The sequence below is a fragment of the Coloeus monedula genome (genome assembly GCF_965178545.1).
Source record: "Coloeus monedula genome assembly, chromosome: 26".
NCBI lineage: Eukaryota > Metazoa > Chordata > Aves > Passeriformes > Corvidae > Coloeus > Coloeus monedula.
In genome coordinates, this window is record NC_138806.1 from 4,293,981 (window position 1) to 4,313,038 (window position 19,058).

Genomic DNA, 19,058 nt, shown 5'->3' on the forward strand with positions numbered 1-19,058 from the left:
CCAAACAACAACAGCGTGCAGGCTCATAAATGCTTCAGAATTGACCAAGAGGAAGCACGTTTCGTGATGACACAATCTTGTTGCTGTAGTCATTCATCGAAGGGAAACTCCCACAGGAAAAGGCATAAAGCTGCTCAGGGAAAGCAAAGAGGCTGCTCAGTGCTAGGCAGCCAAACCTGGGGTTCGATTCACACAGAGCTAAGCATGAGCACCAGCCAAGGCCCTTTCCAGTTTTTTTCTGTGTCCCTCAGGGGTAGTTCAGGGTGTGGTTTGGCCCAGCAAGGAACTTCTTATAGAGCATCAAGTGCAGATGGTGGTGCCAGCAGCACACATCCCTCCTTCTCCTCCACCAGACCCTTCTGGCTGGCTGCAGGAGGGGCACCCTGGGGAGGCTTCGGCGAGCACTATGGGGAAAGCATCTTCCTGGGTGGGAATGAGAAACAGACTATGCAGAACCTGAATGAGCGCTTGGCTGCCTACCTGGACAAGGTCCGTGCCTTAGAAGCAGCCAACGCTCAGCTGGAGAGCTGCATCCTAGAGTGGCACAGGACAAAGTCTCATGGAAAGAGGCATGACTTCAACCAGTACGAGCAAAACGTCACTGACATGCAAAGACAGGTAAGTCAGAGCTGGGACTGTGTCATTCTGTGCTCTTCTGAGAAATCTGGGTTCTCCTTTATGCTAATGGCTTTCCTTTAAAGAAGTTAAATAAAACCTTTGAAATGTTAGAAATCCTCAGGAAGGTCGTTCCAGGACCTGGGCATAAGCATTCTTTGTGCTCACAAGGAGGAGACTAGGCACGAGAAAGGCTGGAAGGGGGCAAGGGGGATTCTGCAAAGACTAGCAGAATAAAGGGATCCGTGTGCTGCCAAGTGTTCCTTTCTGTACTGAAACTGGGGTTTGAGTAACTGCGTCTGGCAGAACTTGGTCTTTTTGACTGCACAGGTATCGAGCAAATTACAAAGCAGGAGGAGTGCAGAGCCTGCCCCTCTCCTGCCGCTGTCTCCAGACAGACTGGGGCATTCCAGCTCTTTGATTCCTGCGGTAGCAGACAATGAAACTACAGGAGTTTGGGGACCAATGAGCTTATGTAATCAGATGGAAAAATACTTCATTGTAATTAAGAAAATAGCAGTGACAAATTCCTTGTGGATGTTTTCACTATAATTAAAAGGAGAATTTCTGGTTCCTGCCAGTAGTTAATATTAATGTTCAACAGTAACTCTTTCAATCTCCCAAACTCACGTGTCTTCAAATTTAAGCATAATATTAATCTGTATTCATAATGAACATCCTTAGCACTATTACCATCTGTGTGACTAATCAGTGCAATTAACTTTACATACCCATATGGGGCAAAACCCAAAGCTCTTCCAAAAGCAATGCTGTCATTTGCCCTCCACTTTTTATAATACAATTACCTGGCATTCTCAAGATCCTGAGAAATTCTTTTCAAAAAGCCTTGGAAATGGTGTTAATTCACATCTTTGCTGACTGGGGCCAGGGACTTAATCAAACTCCATGCTCACAGTTAAAAGTGTTGCCTCCAGGCAGTAGATGAGGTGCTCCGACCACAGCCTGTGTACAGAGAGCCAGAACTGTCATCACCCATTTCTGTTTTAAGGATAAAGAAAGGTCACTGTCCCCAGACCTGGCACTTGGGCTCTTTCATTTTTAACAGAGAAATAAAAATTTGTCCATCAAGAACATATTGGTGTTCAGGTTGATTTAGAATTAATGAATCAGAAAGGATTAATGAACCAGAAAGGATTAGGAAGACAATAAGCATAAAACCATGATGCTGATTGGGGTAAAGCCCTCACTTTTGAATAGGTTGTACCCAAACTGCTTATTTTTAACACTCACCCCTTAAACAGCTGTCCCTGGCCACAGACACCTGGAGGCTGGTGGCTGTCCTGGATGTGGAAGGAAAGGCCAGGAAAGGATAATTTACAGGTGACAATCCAGTGATTGAACCCAGAATTTTTACTTTCTCTATAAAGTACTGCAATTAGCAGCATGTCTGCCAGTAAAATGAGTGAAAATATAGCATCTAATTATTAACCATAATTAAATTAATTAAATGTTAATTTAAAAGGTGAAACTAATTTAGCACCTAAAATAAAATTTAGACTAAATTTAGGGTCCTATATCAAATAATCCAGAATGTCTATGATATGCTGCCTGTCTGAACTTGGAGACATATAATCATTTGGGTCCTACATTTTTAACCACACTCTCCTGGATACTTGAATTCAGGATGAACATGCCAGATGGAGCAACAAATTTTGGGAAAAGCCTTGCTTCAGCCTGATTCCATTCTAATCCAGATTCATAATGAAATAGCACCTGTTCTTCAGGTGACTGTCTCATTCAATCACCTTGTGCCACTAAATAAGCAAAGTTATCTACAGAGCATTCCAGGAGATGGGAGGAAGGACATGAGACATGAAAGGTAAAGCCATTGCAGGAAGCCTTCTTGGAAAATCCCTGTTTTGAGAAGGAATTGGAGTGTATTTCCTATACAATAATGTGTGAGATCTTAATGAAGCCGTCTGACAGTTTGCAGTCTGGTACTAGAGATGCAGTCATGTTCATGATGGATGCATTAAGGAATTCCATGTGACTATTAAGAGATAATTGCCACATGTGAGCTCTCCTGCTGGCTGCAGAGCAACTGGGGCCACACGGCAGTGGGCAAAGCACTGACCAGTGCTCAGATCACACAGAGTCACACAGCAATTCTGTACATGGTACAAAGCTGAAGAACTCGTGTTGTTTTCTCATTGCCTTGTATGTTCTACGAGGCTGGATTCAAGAATTGCCTCTTCTCTGACTCCAAATTCCAGGCAGTCACACATTCAGGGTATTGTTAGAGTTCTTGAGCTGGCCTTGATCTTGTCCCAGGGCAGTATCCGAGGTGTGCTGCTAATTGCTCAGGAATGCACAGTCTGTTAGCAGATTAGTTAAACATTCCACAGCACCTTCTTCTTTACTACAGAGGTGAACCTTTGACACTTCAGGAGAATTTTGTCATTTCCTTGTTTCTTTGTGATTCACTGACGTGTGGGAAGTTTACTCCAAGGTGTTGAGAGCTCTGTAAATTACTTCTGTGCGGCCACAGTGCCCCTTGGTTTGCTCTGTGGATGCTGAGGGAAGGTAGCTGGTGGGATGGCGACCACACTCCTCTTTCCTCTCTGTTAGAAAAGGACGTGATGCCCTGCATTTATGATTTCCTGACAATTATGTATGAGTTCCTGCTGGAATTCTTTCAAAGATTTTGCACGGAATGCTGGACTCAGATCTATAGCTAAAAGCTGTTCCATGTTGTCGGACACATGAGACTTCCCAGTGCATGCTGAGTACACCAAAGGAATGAGGTTGTGCTTCATCCTGCACCTTTTAGGGCAATTTTAAAATCCCAAAGCAAAATCAGACACCTGAATCAATCACTCCATGCTGCTGGTTGATTCAGAGCAGCTATAGGTGCATAACTGAATGGACCACAACAACCAGATGCCAGTGGTATTGTGAGTGCAACTCCAGGCTGAAGCCTGTGGTGGGTTTAGGGTCCTGCCAGTGAGTCGCTGCCACCATCACTGCTGTGCATCACAACACCAGCTCAGCGAGGTGTTCATGCACAGGCTACTTCTTAGCATAACATTAATTCCAGCATTTTCATTGTATTCAGACATGGCTTAATGGTTCTTACTGAAATTTGCCCTTAAGATGCCCAAGGCAGCTTTGTCAGCAATGCTGAACAGGATCAGAATCCAGTCTCAAAACCAGAGGAAGGCAGTGACTGTTACTCTGTAATAGACCATGAAGTTTGTGTAATGTAATTCATATCCTCTACTTGGCCAGGAAAAAGATGATGCCTCCTGGTTCATACCCTCAAAAAAAGTAAGAAAAAGAGTAAAGAAAGATTATGGACAAAAATTGCAAAACACTTAAGTTAATCAGGAAACTGAACTGCTTTTATTCCTGTGGTCCCCTTAGCATGGAAATTCTACTATTTAGATGCTTCCTATGAGCAGCAAAGAGGCTAAACCAGCACAGGTTATTTACTGTTACCCCATGGCAACACTGACTCTCCAGCTGGATTCTCTGTTTTCCAGATTGAGGATAGCAAGATCACCAATGCCAGTATCCTTTTACAAATCGATAACGCTAACATGGCAACTGAAGACTTCAGGCTCAAGTAAGCACTTCTTTGGTTTCCTCATTAAGTTTGAAAGAGGATTAAACTAAACATTGCTTTTTCTTGCTAATCCAATAGGGAAGTGATTTTACTGAGGTTTTCTGTTGATGCTGGATGAATAAAAACAATGTAGAACAGGGGAAAAAACCCAAAAGGATGTCAAACCCACAAATGATTGCTGAAGAACCTTGAGTCACGCTGTTTATGATACTTAGTGCAGGTCCTGACGAGCAGGTTAGACAGCAGACACTTGATACTTGTGACAAAAGGCACTTAAAACTGTCATCTGGGATTACAAATTATCCCCTCTAAGCACTGCACTTCCTAGTCCAGCCCAAATCTATTTCCTGGACTTAATCACCTCTTCTGTCCAGCTCCGCAGGGAACACCTGTCCTTCAGTAGCTTCTGCTTTGGAGTCCTGTATGCTGTGCACAGTAACTGGGCTGGTTGCCTCCCTGGTTCCCAGTACAGTCTGATTTTCAGTACATAGAAAGACAGTTCTCAGACCAACTAAAAAGACAAAATTCTTGGACAGAAAACATTCAGGCAGTTCTTTCTGAAGGAAAGGATTTGACACTTCTGTAAGTAAGACTTCTTAGGAATCTGGAAGATTATAAAAAAATATCTCAGCTTTTGGTAATATTGTGACAAACTCGGACACCCTGAGCACTGCCAGCCTTTCATTATCAGTCAGTAGTGTCACAAAAGGAACCAGTGGAACTATGTCGATGGATGAGTCTGTTTACAGGTGAATGGCGAAGCACCAGTAGAGCCCATAAAATATGGAGTAAACGGAGAGATGCTGAGGAGCAAAAGTGCTTCCCATGCCCAAGGGAAGACACGGCAGCACCTCCCTGCCTTTGGCTCACTACAGACACTGCAAGAGGTTAGAGAGGAATGTTAGTAACTGGCTTCCATCACATTTTTCTTGTTTTTCTGAAGGACTCAAAAGTCACCATTTTGGAAAAACTACAGCAAGCACTGATTGCTGGTACTCTTTTCAGAGAATTGTATTCTCAAAGCTTTCCCAATCTGGTGAATATTAAAATGCAAAAAGGGAAGTGAACAAAAGAAATTTTTTTTCCTACCATATAGGAGGAGTTATGAGGGAGAAAGGAAAGTGGAAAAAAAAAAAAGAAACTCATTGTTAAGACTATTCTAAAATATTTAAATAACATATGTTAGAAACAGAATTGGTTTCTTTGGTTGGTTGTTCTCTCTAGCTCCCTACACAGACTAAGCAAGTCTACTTCTCTTTATACAAGAGCCTGAATCAGGCAGTTCTCAACATGCACGTTGTGTCTTCTCTTTCCTCATAAAGATATGAAGCCGAGAAGTGTCGCAGGCAGGGAGTGCAGCTGGATGTGGAGAACCTGCGGAAGGAGCTCGACGGCATGACCATTATTACCACAGATCTGGAAATGGAAATTGAAGGCTTAAGAGAAGAGCACATCCTTAGGAGGAAAGACCATGAGGAGGTAGAAAAAGTTCCACTTGGTAAAATCCTATCACACAAATCTTTACTACCATGTAATTAACTGAGTAAGACCCACAATCTGTAAGTGGGATTGATGATTCAGGACCTAATCCTGTTTCTGAAGCAGCCAATGAGAGTCAGGTGAGGCAAAAAGTCTGTATCTGCTTTACCAATTACACTGGGGTTTCAGAGAGAACAGATTGCTGGAGTCTCTCCCACCCATCTGTCATACACAGCTAATAATAACTGACATATTGGACAGAAATGCTCTCAGAAAGGCTTAGATAAAAATACACAGAGTGCTGCTGGGTTTTACTCATCACAGAGTTTTTCCTCAGTTCTGCATCTATCATTTCCCACACTCACAGAAGCATGGAGGGGTTGAGGGTTGGAAGGGACCTCTTTAGGTCCCCTTGTCCAGCCCCCCTAAACTCAAGCAGGGTCACCCAGAACAGGCTGAACTGAGAAAAACAGACCTCAAATTCCTGAAGAATCAAAATTAAAAAGAATGGTTGGTGAAGTCAGGCAAAATTACTCATTCTTGCAAAATCCTAAGCACAGTAATTAGATAATAATTCTCAAAAGCCACACTACTCTGAATTCTCCAGAGCTATACTCAGGGCTCTCTGTTATTCCCACATTTATAATTCCACTGCTTGAAACTTGCTGGTTTCGCTTGATCTGGTGTTTGCAGCTATTACCTAACACAGGACCAAATATCCTGCTCAGTGTCTGTGGGTTATTAAAGTGGAGAATAAAACACAGGGGTTTTATTTCACAGTGTAGGTGAAGCTGCCTTTGGCTGACCCCCTTACAGCCCAGGATAGTTCTTGGAAGCAAGGGACCAACAGAGCCATCTCTGTGTCCAGCTGATCCGCATACCATGATGTCATACCCCGAAAGGCTCCTTTGCCTGGGTGCTTTGAAAATGGTACCAGGCACAGAAGGTTGTGCTACACCGAAAGGAATGTTACCCTACCTGCCCAACTGGTCCTGTAATTATGTTGTTTACACAGTAATTATATGCTTTAATCCAATTATTCCTTTAACAATTACATAGAACTTTTACATTACTCTCCTGTAAACTTAGTTATAGTTCCATAAATATTAACATAAAGGGTAAGAAAGATGAAATTACTGTTAGATTTTCATCAAAAGTTTTGGGTTTCTTATAGATAAATAAATAAAAAATGTCAGTTCTTCTTCATTAAGTCAATGTCTTCTAGAAACATTCCATGAAAAGATCTTCTTGCATGTTTTTTATTGAGTTCTGCCACAGAAGCAAATATGTCACTGGTTTAAGTCACATCAGAGTATTGTCAATATATAAATTTTTCAAATACTGTTAACTTAATGTATTTATAACAATTCCCCCCAAACCACTCTGGGATTCTGTGGCTCTATGAAAACTTTCCACTTCCATAAGTGAGTTTAATTATTCCCTCTGCTAACACATGAACAGGATATGGAAGCCAATCGCTCCTCACAAGACTTCAAAGTCAATGTAAAAGTAAACGCAGCCCCTCCTCAGGACTTAGGCAAGATTCTGGCAGAAATAAGAGAAGATTATGAGGCCATAATTGAAAAGAATCGTCTAAGCCTGGACAACTGGTACAAAGAACAGGTAACAGCTATTCCTTGCTCGTTTCCAAGCCCCCTGTGGCTGTACCTGCCTGACCAGAGTCTGTGAGCTTTTCTCTTCCTTCTGCTCCACAGAGTGCAGCAATGTCCCTGGCAGCAACCCCTAATCCCGAGCAGATCCAGCACAACGAGAACGAGATCAAGGAGCTAAGGCGGACTTTGCAGTCCCTGGACATCGAGCTGCAGGCACAGATTAGTAAGGTATCTGCTGCAGACATCTTGGGCTGCTCACTCACTCCATGTATTCTCAGAAGTCGTCATGGACCAATTCTCCATTTAAATCCACAGCCTTGCATAACTTTACTGCAGTTGTTAAAGTATGAGGGAAAGTGGAATTCAGATCATGCTCGACTTTGCCAAAATATGCAAAATAGCTTCAGCAACCATCATCAGGAAGTGAAAAATTTATGTCTCTCCTTACAACAAAATATGAGGAGAAGAAAAGGGATAGCTGACTCCAAGTCTAGAAAGAAAATGTGTCCAGAAGACAGACAGTAATGCAAAGAATGCAAAGTTCATATTTACAAGCCCTGTTATCATGCATGAAATACATGAACTGTGAAAAATATTGGTAGGGAACTTTCACAAACATTACACAGCTCTTACACAGATTAAAGCTCACATTCCAGTGACCTGGAGACTTTGGAGCAATTCTGGACAGTTCATGCAGAACTGACAGGACAGACAGCAGTTTCAGGAGCAGAGCTTTGAGCAGAACGGATATGGCAGGGATAAATGACTCAGTTTTGCCTCTCATGCACACATGGCACAGCTTTGTGGTTCTGCTGCCTTCACAGGAATAGTTATGCAAATGCAAAAGTGTTTAAATTACCACAGCCTTAATTTTGCAATCTTCTATCTAGAGACCAAATTTGCTGGTATTTCTGTGTTATATCTACCACATAAATAATAATCATGGTCTTGGTATTATCTGCCCCGTCAGAAACACATGCTGGAAGACACCTTGGCTGACACTCGGAATTACTACGCTGCTGTGCTTCAAAACATGCAGCAGATCATCTCCAGGTGTGAGAAAGAGCTGAGCCAGGTTCGTCATGACATGAAGCAGCAAAATAACCAATACAAGGTTCTTCTTGGGATCAAAACCCGCCTGGAAAAGGAAATTTCCACGTACCGCCTGCTGCTGGAAGGGAATGCTGACGGGTAAGGCAGAGCTGCCCCGACTGGAACAGATGAGAGTCCTCAAATTTGGATTATTTATTTGTTTATTTGTTTATGCTTAATCAAAGCTTGTGAGTCCCATACTACATCAAGGGTTGGTATTTTAATGTGACAGATCATAATAAAAAGCCAAAGCCACTCAGAGTACAGAGACACTGGTATCCATGTAATTTGGATTACCTAAATTAATATAACTTTTTATTAAAAAAAAAAAATTCTCCACTCCCACAGCATGGTCATCTCAGCACAGGAGAATGCTGGCCTCATCTTTATTCTCTCATCTGATTTGTATGAAGTCAGAAAAGGAACATCAGCAGCCTTTAGAACTGAAACTCTCAGGCAGGCAAGACAGAGTGACCCCAGGTGTGAGGGTATTTGTCAGAAACCAAATTGGGAGCAACCTAAGCAATTCCAAATACACAAGAAACAATGCACCTGTCCCTGGGAGCAGTAGTGAATGTGCCCAGGGATGGTTTCCAGTGAGAGTATCTACCAAAGGGAAAGCTCACATGGTATAAAAGCATCATTCTTTTTCCTTGTTTTTTTTTTAACTTTATCTCAATGGGATGAGGTCTCCTTAGAATCAGTGAGAAGGGGATGAATAATTTCTTGAAATTAGTGTAACATTATTTTCTCTCTATTTCATTATCTTCACAGGACAGCAAGAAAATCTGAAACTAAAGGTAAAAGTTCCTTACTTTGTTCTCTGTAGTGACTCTTAATTATTGCCATTTCCAATCAGATTTTACTCAGGGCAATTTTAACCTCACCTGAGTGAACTGTGGAGGGTGTGCATGGCAGGCTCATGCAAGCCTTTGAGAAGCATTTCAGTGGTTCCTGACTGCTGTGAAGGGCTCACTGCAGAGCCTGCCCATGGGCTGCCTCAGCCCCAGCCCTGTCAGTAACACACATGGCCACAGCGCAGGCTCCAGACTAAAGCTTTCCTGGGATATGAGGAGGCAAGGAGACTCTGCTGGGTGACTAAAACAGTGTTAGGGATTGAGAGCAAACCAAAAATCTGCATGTCTGGAAACTCATATTCTGGCATGAGCATGACCTGCAGACATCCAGGATAATCTGCTGGATTTGCATTGGCTGGGCTGTTGCTGTGTTATTCATTTGCCCTGACCTGGACCAGACCCAGGGTGACTTTCTGGCAGCACATTTCACACAGAGCAATAACAGATATTGACTTAAAGGAAAACATGTAGAGATAACTAAGTTGAGGAGGCAGCAGGCAAATGACTGTAAATGAAGCTTTCCCTGCATCACCTTGTCTCAGCATTTCCCCTTGACTAACTAAACTTCCCTTTCTTTCAGAACACTCTGGGCTGAGCAACCGAAAGCTCAAAGCAATTGTCCACGACAGCGTGAACGGGGAGGTGGTGTCCTCCACCATCAACGAGATCCCCCCGCAAGCCTGAAGGAAACCTCTGCCAGCCACTGGCTTTCCCAGCAGCAGCTTCCATGGCCCCTCTGGGAACAGGGTGCTGTGGGCTGGCTCCCTGTGTGTCAAACAGGGATCCTGCAGTGAACACGCTTCTAAAATGATCTGCAGCCTAACACTGCAAAGTGCCACACAGAGCTGGGTATAGCTGACATTGGTAGTTTAAAGAGCTTTTAGTCACTAAAATGCTGAAGAAAAGCTGTCCAATTAAAGTGACTCGCTCAGCTAGTGACAGATGTATTGTGAACATCTCCCCAGGGCAGGAATATCCATCTGGGATTCAGTTACCGCTCTGCAAATTAGCTATAATTTAAGGGGAATAATCTCTCAACTTTTTTCCTGGTCTTATGCCTGTCACCATATACCTCACTGCAGCCAATAAATTTTTATCCATTATTTGTTCTGGTCCTTGGAATATCTGATTTTGCTTTCCCTTACATATGCCCAGTCCACTGTGGCAGTGTCACTGACATGGGTCAGGACAGCCAAAGCCTTGTTGTTTCAGGAAAGACAATACTGGAAGGCCACAGAAGAGGAAAGAGGCACACAAGTTACAGGTGACATTACATGAGCAAAACTATTCAATATATACAACTTATCAATGTCATCATTTAAAACAGCATTATGAGTAGGAGTGTTCTGAAGTCACTTTACTAAAAAAAGTCCCCCAGAAATGTTTCTTTATTCTTCAGTTTGAGGGAAATTTTCTTGCACTGTCTTTACACACTTTCCCTCAGAGCCTGTAAGCACTTTTCCAGACACTCATTCTTTCTTGATGACCCAGGTAATTCAAAAAACCATCTCAGTTATTTGGTCTCAAATTAATGTTCAGTGTCTCGGTCGAAGGGCTCTGCAGTCAGGCCAGACTGGTGTTACAGTGCTTGCTAATGTCAGGGCAAGCTGTCGGCTTTAGCCAAACCCAGGCTTCCTCCCATTCTCAGCTCAGCCCAATGCCAGAGTCAGCAGCAGACCCTGACAGCAATAGAGCTATGCAAAGATAAAATCTTGGCAAGGAAAAAAGAAATATCATTAGGATGTTCAGATGAGGAAGACTCTAAGGCAGAAGGAAGAGAGACCAAATAGAACATAATGAGTGTGTCAGGGATTTGCATTCCAAAGTCACCGTCTTCGTGTTCAGGGCAGTCTTGCATTCATGAGAGACATTGTCATCATGGCCCATCATCCCCACTCACCATGAACTCTCACAAAAGGGTTCCTGTTACCTGCCTTACTTTGAAACAGGGCTCACAAAGGAAGGGGGAAATCTCAAAGGAAATGCAGATTAAACTGAACAAAGTCCACTTCTGTGATACAGTGTTCTGCTACTGGCATGTTCCGACCAGTTCCTGATCCCCCTTTGCCCCCCGCACCTCAACTCTCCACCCTTCTTGCACAAAGAGATCCCAAAAGCACTGGATGGATTACCTAATGGTTTCTTTAAACTGGGTGAAACTTGTAATACAGGATTAGTAACTCCTGGCTAATTAAGAGTGTCCTTCCTTATGGCTTACCAGATCTAACAAGCCAGACCTGGTGTTTGCAGCATCTGGACAAAATGTGCCCAGGTTTTCTTGAACAATTTTCTGTGTTATTTAAAGATATGCTCATTTATCAGATTTACATAGCAGAGCCACAATGTTGTGACACAAATAATTATAAAAACTTCTAAGTAGCCCCTTATTTCTACATCAAAGAAAAGAATGTGCTTTGTGCTGGGCTATTGTACTGAAGTACAAGAAAGAAGAAGGAAAAGCGAATATTTGAAGTGCTTTATGGAACACACCTGTCCTTATTTCACATTCCTGAGCAATGCTCTGGCTTTACTCTGCCCTGGTGTCCCCTCCTGCAGAGGTGAGATGCACTCCCCGTGCCCTGTGTCACACTTGGCTGTGGTCTGAGCGGTGCTGGATAAGAGGCAGCAGAATTCCTGTTCTCCTCTGCTAAGAAGCAGCAGAATTCCCACTCCCCTCCACCACTCTGATGATTTTAACCTTCTCTTACACCTGTACTGTTGCTCTCTGTACAGGCCAGACCAGTACAGCTCACAGCACCATCCTCACAGCTCACCCTGTGATTGACACCATCATGCACCAATGGCTCCAACACAGACATTCAAGTGTCTTTTACTAGGTGGAGTAAACCAATTAGTCCTTAAACATACAAATATGCGTTACACCACATTCTCTTTGTTTCTGGAAAAAATTGCTTATGTCTGGAGAATCTTTCACAGCTCCAGAATGCTCTGTACAACTGCAGATTTCCTTTGTGTTGAACAGCTCATGACACCATGTCACCAGCCATGTGTGTCCTGTATCTGGTGGTTACTCATTACCTCTGAATTTGTGCTCCGGTAGATAAGCTATGCATTCCTGAATGTATTTAGGGTGGGTCTACACCCTAAATAATAAATAATGATGCTAATATTTACCACTTGCATGCACTATTAACATCACATTCTCACACCACGCTGAGAGATTAAGTCAGGGAGATAATGAATGGGGGCTGTATTATCATTCCCATTTTATTGCCTGAGAAATTGGAAAAAGAGATGACACAACTCGCTCAAGGCTGCAAAGAAAGTCACTGAGAGCCACTAAATTAGAATCCATCACTTCACAGCTTCTACTTAGCAGGCTATTAGATAATACAACTTCCTGAAGAGCCATTCCCCACTCACAGCAATCCTGCCAGTGTCTGATTGCTCGGAAGAGATAATGCTATTGATTCATTCTAAGTGTTTATGGCTGGTCAGGACCCTGCACATACTCTGATTATGTTCTTCAGTGTACCTGTGCCAACAGCCCGACTGAAATGAGTGCTGTACAGAACACTGCTGGCAGCTTTGGCGGCTTTGTAGTATTTGGGAGACTTTTAAGAGCACAGGTGGTGCTGCTTCTGATCTCAGAGCAGTGGCTTGAAGGGAAGGAAATCTTCAGGATTGTGATGACGTATGGCTTGAAAAATTACTTTATTAATTCACTGTATTGAAACTGATTGAACTCTGCCAGCTGGTATTTGTTCTCCTTCAGTATTCCATACACACACAAGTGCCATTTCGACACCGAGAAAGTGATGGACCCAGGCACAAAGAAAGTGCAATTTGAAAAATATGAAGCATTATTAAAAACAACACCCTCCAAGTGAATAAATTCTATTTCCCATAAATGGAAAAGGATAGCAAAGAAACATCAGCAGGAAAGAACAGCACTTCTCAGTATAAGTGAATGATGCAACAATACCTCTTCAAACCAACAAGATACAGGAACTGGCCTATAAAAGGAGGCTGAAACCATCAGCGTTCACAACTGGCTCCTTGCAGTTTCACCTGCCATTTAAGGCAGTCCTGCACAGAATAATCCTCAGCATGATTTCCAAGAGCCTTGACTGCACTCCAGCCTGGGCATGAGTCACAGCTCATTTCACTTGTAGAAATGTTAAAACTTATTAAGGTGTATTACAATAGGCAGCTTTGGTAAGTGAAGTGTTGATCCCCTGGAAGAAGTGTGCGATGAGGTAATGCAGTCATGGTTTGTGCTATTAATCACACATTCTTCTGGGGAGCTGGCCCCACACTGCTGGGGTTCAGCCTTATTTATCAACAGCAACATCTGTAGAATGAAAATTTTTGCTTTCTGCTTTCCTGGTTAATGCAGATGCAAAATTAACAAAGTCACTTCAGAAAGAGAAGAAAAGAAATCTTGCCTTTATAGCACTGCTAAACCCACTGGTTCTACGGATTATTGAAGCAGAGAGAATAAGGTAGAAGAGCCGGTAAAACATTTCACAATGTCCACACCCTGACCTATAAAGGTTTCTAAAGTTTTGCTAGGAGATGCCTGTTCCTGTGTATGAATCATTTAGAAAAAGGAAGAATCTATAAACAGGGAAGCAAGGAAAGAATAATGCCGGAGAGGCTGCACCCCCTGTCCCCCTAAGTCCTGCGTTATACAGCAAAAGCATGTTAATTATTGACTCTACCTGGACGTTTGGCTTGGTGAAATGACAACTAAAGTTTTACCATGTGTTGTTTCCTCATCATTCCTCCCTCTGTAAAATTTTTGATTCTTTTCAAACTGTACTTTTATGATATCTTTAATTGTGTGACTATACTGAAATGACCTACTTGAGCCCCAGGCCTAGGGCTGGCACAAACCAATTATCTGCAAAAATATTCAGTGAAGCAGAAGCATCAATGTCCAACAGTTTGGAGTGTCCCTATGGCAGGAGCTCCCACTCTGAGACATGACCTAATGGTGAGGCAGGTGCAGGGCTGCTTCTTCTGGACATGTTCATTTGCTTTTTGAATGTCTGAATATGCATCAGAAGCTTAAAGGCATAAAATCATAATACCAGCTGTGGTGAAGACACTTTCAATACCTATATAGACTTCGGAGGTAAATTTTTTGGCTTTCCAATGTCCTAAGGACAAGTCCAAAGGAGTCGATGTGACGGGCTGTAATTAGGCTCTATAGAAAGCAACAAAAATGAGGAATATAATTTGGAAAAATATGTTTCAATTAAGAGGCATAATTAGCTGGAGCAGGCAGGGAAAAGGAGAAACAAACAGGCTGAAGTAGCTATAAACTACAGTTCTTCCTTAGAACAGAAGTTAAAGGTGTGCTGCCTTTAGAGAAATACTCGCTTTGGTGCAGCTCTGCATCCCCAAACCAACGTATGAGAAAATAAAACATCAAATGCATCAAACAAAAAACTGGGAGTGACTCTTGCCAGAACAATTTCAAAGCAGGAAATCTATAACGTTGCTTCAAGCAGACAGAAATTGTGATCGTAAAGTTACCAGCGCAGGAAAGAAAACACATTTTTATGTCTTATTAGTAAGACAAATGACTAATTTTTGAAAGCTGCTCCAGCGCCCAGGCTCTGCTTTCAGGTTAGTCTCATGAGAGACAATCTCAAGACAGTCTAGGAATGGATCCACTGGAAATAACATTCCTTCTGTGCAGAACAAAAACAATAAAAACACAACTAAAGCAACCTTTTCTTTAATGTCTACAGCCTATCGGTGCCTAAAAATTGAGATACTCAAGCATCAGTCATAAAAAAGGATGTAATTCAAAGGGATAATGAACACTCTCTGTCCTCAAAGACTCAGATGTCAGAATTTAGAAAGATAGCCCATTCTTCTTGCCATTGCTTCCAAACCCACTCCATACACAGCACTGAACTCCTTAATTACGGCTGGTGGCTCTGAAAAGAAATATTCCTCTAAACGTTTGGCGACAAGAGCGATGCAACTAAATTTCCTGTGGATATAGGCCCAGGAAAGTGGATAATATGAGAAATCTCGTTATGTAATCCGTGAGGCTTTTTCCCCTTGCACAAGTTCCGCACGGATTCTCCCGCGGTGCGCAGCACAGGGAGGGCTGGAGGCAGCTCCGTTCCGAAGGCCGGTGGTGGCCTCTAGTGACAAGCAGGCAGATCCGCACGGAGCCTGTCCCCGCTCCTGCCGCTCCTCTGGGGCTCCTGAGGCTGGGGAACAACTTCTAACTGGAAATTTCTGCTGCAGTATTTGTGCAATGTACGTTACTAACAGTGCCAGACTTTCTCCAGGGGAGTATGGAGACGGATTTTCGGCCTGTTTCCTTTATTTTGCTTTTTTAGTACCTGCTTTCCTGACACAGATCTGGACGCTGGGATGGTGTTTTGGCTTCCAAGCAGCTGATAGCTTGCTCCTGGTTGTACAAATCCCTGGAGTGGGGATGCCGTGGGATCGCTGGAATGCACTAAAGGATGATATTCCAGAGTGGTCCCCAAACAAGAAGCTGCAGCTGTGCCTCTACCCAAGCACCTCCTGGCATTTTGAATGCAATCATACCCTGGGAGGAAATTGAGTTTTTCTTCTGATTTGGGGGCTCCAAGTGTGGCACAAGTGAGATTCCCGAAACCACAAGGATTTTTTTTAAATGAATAAAAACATCTACACAGATGTGAACATATGCAATACAGTGTGTTTGTACATATCTTTTATGGTGTACGATCAGTGTGTGCTTATATTTGCATACGGCCATGGAAATTGTATTTGCCTCCTGAATCATATAAATATGAAATACTTTTCATAGATACTGAACTACTCCAGCATTATGGACCTGAGTCAGTAAGCTGAAATTCTCTCCAGTTCACTGGTTTCCTCATTTCCCTGACACTTCAGTTGCACGGGGCTTTTCCAAGAGAGAGAGAGATCTGCCAGCAGTCCTTGTTAAAGCTGATCTTAATGGCACTTTTGGGGGATAAAAAAGAGAAGGTTCGTTTGTGTGGCCTGGAGCTGTTTTTGTTGGCACTGAGATCTGATTCTGTTCTAGGAGAGCAGCTGAGACAGGAAAGGCAGCTCCTGACTTTCATTTTCCACCTGTGGCTGGGGAGGGATGGAACCCACACACTGCCTTATGCACTCCAGGAGCTGGAGCACCTCTCTAAGTACCATAAATATGTAAAGTAATGTTTTAACTTACCCCTCTGGTCAAAGCTCCAAGCAGAAAGAAATAAGGTGCAGTGGTTTGATGACAGAGATATTTTCATTGGACAAAAGATAAAAAGGAGAGGGAAATGAGGGGAAAAAATATGTGAGACAGACAGTGTAAGATCTTGAGCTGCAAATGTTCAGGGCTTAGGTGAATCCAGATGAGTTGGTGACATCATCCAGAACTTTCTCTCCTCTGATCCCATTCAGCAAAGCATAAAGCACTTGGCTTTGCTCCTTGGAGAGAGCAGGCTTCACAGGCATTGGCATTAACAGGAGGTGCAAAGGTAATTAAGAAGAGAAGGAGGGGAACATCTCAGACCCAGAAACACTGAATACTGGAATATGGCTGGAACATTGAACACTGAATGCATCTCCCTTGAATGCACTTTGCACAGCAGACATCTTTTCAGGACTGTAGTGCTGATCTTTCCAAAGCAAACTGTAATGATGCTAAACCCAAACACAGGGACCAACAAAAGGGTGTTGGATTTCACTCCTAGAATGGACCATCTCTACAGACTGCTAAAAGACTTTGCTTTATTTCAGTCTCAGTCAGCCAAAAGAAAAGCATCTGTTCCACCTAAAGGCAGCAGAAATACAGACCCACAGCTGGGTGTGTCTTTTTCCTTGAATGCTCCAGACTGGTTGCCCATGGCTGGTTAGCACAGGTGAGTCAGATGGAATGGTATCCACATTATCAGAGCCCTGCAGGACTTATCTCCATGGCCCTCTAATGCACATTAAACTTCTGCCACACAGGTGACATTTCTTCATGAAATCAAACAATTCGTAAGTGTCGCTATAAATGTTTTATTATGTCTACAGCCATTCCCCTCTGACTGAGCACATCGCTGAAGGGAAGTGTTACCTGTGAATCCACAGACTGTGCTCTACAGCTCCCACAACTAAATCTGGAGCTGAAACTGCTGTGCTGAGCTAAAGCACCAGCAAACTGTTACAGCACTTTTTCAATGCTGACCAAAACTGCAGTACTGGACAATAGATTTTTAGGTTGCCCAGTATCTATTTGGATAACTTATTCTTACAACCAATAAAATTAAAAAATAAATAAAAATGAGGCAGCCCATGTTCTTGCAGATAATTTCTGGGCATAGTCCAGGGGTAGAGGAGGCCAAGGCCACTCCCAACTTACGCCTTGAGAAGCCCCTTGCCCTCCAGCCCGTCTGGGGCCTCGCCCTCCCCTCACTGCCATGGCTCCAGTTTCAGGGCTCCCTCTGGCAGTTTCCAGTGATTGATACAACCAGTCAAGATATGTTTCATGGAAAAAAGTGTACTGAACCAAAACCAGGAGAAAACCTCACCTCTGGTGTGAACCTATCTTGATCCTAGCAAATATTCTAGCTTTTTGGAGGGTATAGAAGCATATATAAAATAAGACCAGAAAAATTGTCAGTAAACAATGTAGGGATAAGAACAAAAAGAACACTAAGAAAATTCAGCCTTATATCTTTTCACATCAGGTTTGCACGATGCCATTGCTCGGTGCTTCCCCTTGCATACATCTCAAACACTTCTGCTTAACAGTGTAGAAAAAAATAATTGCTGGAGGTCCAGCTTGAACAAAAGCAGCACAGCCATAATGTGTGACCTAAGACTGATGCTCACTTTAATTCAGATCGCTGACTTCTTTTTTCATTTACTCACTAAATGAAAAAATAGAACCTCCAAATGATGTTTAGAAAAAATATCACCAAGGTAACATGAAAACTAATTTTAGTAAATACTGAGAAGACAATGCGGAATGTTTCCTCTTAAGTAGACTGCCACAAAATCCTGCAGAGATCTAGGCAGTGAGATATAGGGCCAAGGGATGTAAAAACAGCAGGATCTCTTCTGTACTTCTCTTACATTCTAAAGGTGTAAGCTCTGCTCTACTAAAATGTGTAATTCTTACTCAGCCGGAATAATTTCAATGGACAAAAGACAACGTACCTTGAGTCTCTGTAATGACACACCAAATGTCATGGCCAGTGTACTTTGGTTTCACATCTCATAAAGGTTTTTTTATTACAAGTTACACCCAAAGAAGTTCAAGGTCCAAAGATACACCACAGCATCCTCCTAGAAAAAAAATCCTGCCCTGCACACTGATTGCTTTGGTTTGGAAGCTGTGTTTCCAGAATAGCCAAATACAACAGTTTAACTCTCTGACTTGAGCCAAGACCAGTTAGACTAATCCCTAGCACAGTAACTGAAAAAACTTGGCAGTACTGATTCCCTAATATTCTGGGTTGGATGCTCTCAGAAACCTGAAGGTGCCTCCAATACACAGTTCAATGCCTTCAAAGCTCAGTGTCTCACCAATTTCTTTGCCCCAAGGTTGGGAGATCAGTACATACAGCAGCTGCTCTCACTAACACAAGCCATATGTGCTCATTGTTCTACCTGACAGTAACACACATAAGCGCTGTCAGTGCAATGCCCCAGAAGCTGCACCTCCACACTGTCCCGACACTCACCTGCCACCTGCTCTCCTGCAGCACTAACAACCCCTCAGCAATCAGGTTCTCTCCTTGCTTTCCAAATTCTCCATGCACTTTCTGTATCAAGTGTACAGCACAGTCAACTCAGGAGCCTCTGCACGATCAGCAGTAGGGCTGTTGGGTT

The 19,058-nt window shown here is 42.9% G+C and overlaps 1 protein-coding gene across 1 annotated transcript; it reads left to right on the forward strand.

The window, feature by feature from the left end:
* Positions 1-204: 204 nt before the first annotated feature.
* KRT23 (keratin 23) lies at positions 205-9,926 on the forward strand (the record flags this gene model as incomplete). The annotated part of the gene is made up of 8 exons (XM_082297392.1): positions 205-618; positions 4,119-4,201; positions 5,524-5,680; positions 7,142-7,303; positions 7,396-7,521; positions 8,264-8,484; positions 9,160-9,191; positions 9,823-9,926. 8 exons carry the CDS (start codon positions 205-207, stop codon positions 9,924-9,926), a joined length of 1,299 nt encoding a protein of 432 aa, XP_082153518.1.
* Between the last annotated feature and the right edge of the window lie 9,132 nt (positions 9,927-19,058).